Raw genomic sequence first — 4199 nt, 5'->3', positions numbered from 1 at the left:
ATGGTATGAAGACGAGACGCTTGCAGAAAATAAACTGTACGTTGTGATGCGTGTGCTCGTGCTCTTTAAGGAGTTTGGGCAGCTGGAGGAAAAACGCCCTCGTGTCATCCTGACGCTGACAGACATGTGACAAGGTGAAGTCTATAAAATGCTGCTCTGGAGTTTTGTCCCTGTGACACAAACACAGGAGCACATAATTAATTACAGCCTCACAGCTTCTGTAGGGGGGAGAGCGCGAGCGCTGCCTGCTGTCATCTCAAATACCTTTAATTGACTTTCACAGCCGTTTACCGATCATGCGTGCATTATGTTCCCGAGCAGCCGGAGAATGAAGCACCTGCCAGCCGAGCATTTGGAAATGTTTACCTTCGGTCGATGCCGATCAGCGTGAACACTTCTCTGCGCAGGAGGCCGTCACGTCCAGGAAGGTAGTTAGTGAAAAGGACATTTTTCATGTACAAAACTTGTCAGGCTAAATTTACGGCCGCAGCATAATGGAAAAGAGTCTGATACAGCGCGGGGTCATAAATTTAAAATGGCTCATGCCCGAGACCGCCGGGCCGTTTACGAGAACCACACGTGGTTACCCGAGAGTAAAAACGGAGGAAGGGCAGCGAGGGAACGTGGGAGGGAAAATGTGAACGGGTGTTTTGGAGGGAGGGGGTCTGTCGAGGGCGACGCTGCAGAGCTTCAGTCCGATCAGCTGCAGTTAAACGTCCTCGTACCTGCAGGAGTTCACATCTGCGCTCTCAGAGCAACAAGCTGATATCAGAGACAGAGAGGAGGTGTCGCATTTAAAGAGGAGAAACGCTGATTATTCAGCTCCTTACCCAGGTTTTGGTCTCAATGCCCAAATGCACCAGAATGGTGAATAAAGCGAGCGTGGTGATGGGCGTCCCCCATGTAAACAGATCGACATCAGAGTCAGCGTAGGCCTGGGAGGAGGAAGAAGAAGAGAATTAGACGAAGACGAGGAGGAGGAGGAAGACAAAGAGGACAAAGACTGAGAAGACAAAGATGGAGTTGAAGAAGACAAAGACAAAGATGATGAAGATGAAGACAAAAAAAGACAAAGATGAAGAGATATGAAGAGAGAAATGAAGAGGACGTGGACGTAGATGAGGACGAGAAAGAGGAATAAGATTAGGAAAAATAAGACAAAAAAGAAGATAAAGAAGATGAAAACAATGAAGAAGAAGACGATGAAGAGGAAGAAGACAAAAGATAAAGAAGAAGACGATGACGAAGACAATGAAGACAAAGAAGGAGACAACAATGAAGACAAAGAAAGAGCCGAAGAAAACAAAGACCAACCAAAAGGACAAATAAGAGAAGGAAAAAGAAGACAAAATAGATGAAGACAAAGAAGAAGACGAGGGCGGAAAAGAAGGAGACAAAGAAGACAAATAAAAAGACAAAGAATATGAAGAAGAACAACACGGAGAAGAGGAGGAAGAATGGGAGGGGACGTCAAGAGCGGACGTGATGAACAACAGATTACTGAGAGAAGACGAGCTGATACAGAAACTGAAAACAGACTCACAAAGTACGGGATGAAGAAGCAGATCAGACTTTGGTAGAAGGCGTCAATCATGTTCATCCAGAACATGTATGGCTTGTATTCCTGCAGAGGAAACCACAGATTTACAGCCGTCAGCGAGACTGAGCAGAGGACGACACCGTCTCAAAAATACCGTCATAAATCCTAAAGCGGAGCTGTCAAAGATTTACTGTAAACGGTTAACACCGATGATTACGCTCACATCTAAAGGAGAGTCAGAGTGCGTTAATTAAATTAAAATTCTGACCTTGTGATGATGTTGTATGAAAAGTTCATTAATTATTTCAGTTCATCCTGAGAGGACATGATTCTCTGCACCAGTCTCATAAAACTTCATGAAATATACGTCGAGACATTTTACGCAAAAATGAAGCATCTTGTTGGTTCATGCAGGACGCGGAAGCCCCAGCTCTAATCGGCTAACAGCGTCTTCGTCTTCGGCAACTTTTTCTGCATCTTCTTCATTTTTTTCATCTTTTTCGATTTCTTCTTTGTCTTTTTCTTCTTTTTCTTAGTCTTATTTGTCTTTTTCTTTGTTTTCTTGTTCTTCATCTTCTTCTTCACAGGCCTACGCTGACTCTACTGTCGCTACCCTTCACCACCCTCACTGACACCAGTCACAGCCATTTTGAAAATAACGCGGTCTATTTAAACGATTTCCTGCTCACTGATCCCTAAAACACCAACGCGGCCACACATCGCTGCTGCTGGCAAAGTTCAGCCTCCAGCTTCCTAATTAGGAGTCCTAAAATGGCTAAAAGGTCGACACGGTATTTAACGTCTTGCTTTAAGTCCACTTTAGTATACCTGGGGATGAGCGCTCCCAAAAAACCTTGATTTCCACCAAATTCTTCTTGCGTGATGATTTTGTTAATGACTTGCCGTCCTGACGACCAGTTTAAAAGGCAGCAGTCTATGACGGCATTTAACAATAAATAAAACACACATGCACGAGAGGTCACATGCACACAGAATATCAGGCTGATGGGTCCAGTAGTTTGTGAGATTAGCTGCAGACAGACGGATATGCACACGACTAAACGCGTACGCTTGATGCAGAAAAGGACAACCATTGAAATACGCTGATTATTCTTCTGTAATGTGATGAGGTAACGCCTCCTGCAGACTGGGAGATTTTTGCAGTCTTATAAGTTTGGTGCAGCTTCACTCTGCGACACGGATCTGAATAAACTCTGGTACGACATCATGTTTGATGTATGCAGACTTTACCATGACATCGCCTACTGAATCGCAGCGTAACAAAATATCGTCGGTGTGCGTCATCCATCAACGCCGCTCTAGTGTTCAGAGAAAAATGTAGACAAACAAACTGAGTCGTCGCTGTAGCCGCATTTATGTGAGTCGGAAAAAGTCTGAAGAGGAGAAGGAGGAGAATGTGGACCACCGTTTTAGAGCCACGACCCAAAAATATCGCCTCGTTTCAGTCACAATCGGCATCTTTCCTCTGAGATAACCCAAAATCAGACAGTGTATACCGAGCTTCAGGCCAAGCAAAGGAAAAATACTGAATGAGCTGCATCAGAGGAAAGACAACGCTTCGTTTTTACCACCAGCTTCATCAAACACTAAAAGAAAAAGGAAACTAATACGGGAGTAAACCGGACCTCGGAGTTTTGGCCGTTCACGTAGAGCTGAGGTAGTTGTTGGAGAGTCTCTGCTGACACGTCTTTGTCCAGAGTGCCAGTGATGAGTTGTGGGAAGGCGGAGAACATCAGGTTGAAGAAGATAAGATACCACTGGTCAATCATGGCCGAACCGGAGAACCCGCAGTAGAACTGATACCAGAAGATGAGCGCGACAAACATCTGCGTAACAAAGAGATAACGAGGATGAATTCACAGGACAGGAAAACACACGTATGGGAAAACATTCGTCAACTGATCGAAATCACAAACAGACAGAAATAAAATCCGCTCACAGCGTTCTTGTAGAAGAAGTAGAGGATCATGTTCGCCAGTCGGGAGTAGCACCAGTGTCCGTGAACCAGCAGGAGCTTCTGGAGATACCGGAAACGCGGGAGAGCAAAATCACTCGCCATCACCGCCTGAAAAACACCGGAGAGACGACATTCAGTCTCCTTCATCCTGAACTACAGGGGGCCAGGGGCCAGTCGAGGGGCCCCATACATGTTTCTAGGATTTTAAGACTTAAAAATGTTTCTAGGATTTTAGGACGTTTCTAGGATTTTAGGACGTTTCTACGATTTTATGACATTTCAAGGATTTTGGGGCATTGCTAGGATTTCTGGGATGTTTCTAAAATTTTAAGGGTATTTCTAGGATTTAATGATGTTTCTCATATTTAAGGTTTCTAATGTTTCTAGGATTTTAGGACGTTTGTAGGATTTTAGGACGTTTGTAGGATTTTAGGACATTTCCCGGATTCTAGGACGTTTCTCAGATTTTAGGACATCACTGATTTTAGGATATTTCTAGGATTTTCAGGCATTTCTAGGATTTTAGGACATTTCTAGGGTTTTGGGATGTTTCTAGATTTTAGGATGTTTGTAGGATTTTAGGATATTTCTCAGATTTGAGGACTTTTCAAGGATTTTGGGGCATTTCTAGGATTTCAGGAAGTTTTTAGAATTTTAGGACATTTCCCGGATTCTGGGACA

General features: G+C 44.0%; 1 protein-coding gene across 1 annotated transcript; it reads right to left on the bottom strand.

Annotated features, from left to right (window-relative positions):
- Positions 1–521: 521 nt before the first annotated feature.
- On the bottom strand, positions 522–3603 carry LOC121965712 (phospholipid-transporting ATPase VA-like). The gene is made up of 4 exons (XM_042515838.1): positions 3501–3603; positions 3187–3387; positions 1544–1624; positions 522–935 (listed from the first exon to the last, which is right to left on the bottom strand). Exons 1-4 carry the CDS (start codon positions 3528–3530, stop codon positions 819–821), a joined length of 429 nt encoding a protein of 142 aa, XP_042371772.1. The 5' UTR covers positions 3531–3603; the 3' UTR covers positions 522–818.
- Between the last annotated feature and the right edge of the window lie 596 nt (positions 3604–4199).

The sequence above is a fragment of the Plectropomus leopardus genome, unplaced genomic scaffold (genome assembly GCF_008729295.1).
Source record: "Plectropomus leopardus isolate mb unplaced genomic scaffold, YSFRI_Pleo_2.0 unplaced_scaffold21295, whole genome shotgun sequence".
In the NCBI taxonomy this organism is placed as follows: Eukaryota; Metazoa; Chordata; class Actinopteri; order Perciformes; family Serranidae; genus Plectropomus; species Plectropomus leopardus.
This window is presented reverse-complemented; position numbering and strand designations above follow the sequence as displayed.

What these genes read in the sequence shown, in the direction of transcription:
- LOC121965712 (XM_042515838.1), bottom strand. Translation starts at nt 3,530, where the DNA reads ATGATCCTCTACTTCTTCTACAAGAACGCT. An exon ending in TGAACGGCCAAAACTCCGAG is followed by an intron (nt 1,625 to 3,186) that starts GTCCGGTTTACT and finishes TTTCCTCTGCAG; the next exon opens with GAATACAAGCCATACATGTT. An exon ending in GCTTCTTCATCCCGTACTTT is followed by an intron (nt 936 to 1,543) that starts GTGAGTCTGTTT and finishes TCCTCCTCCCAG; the next exon opens with GCCTACGCTGACTCTGATGT.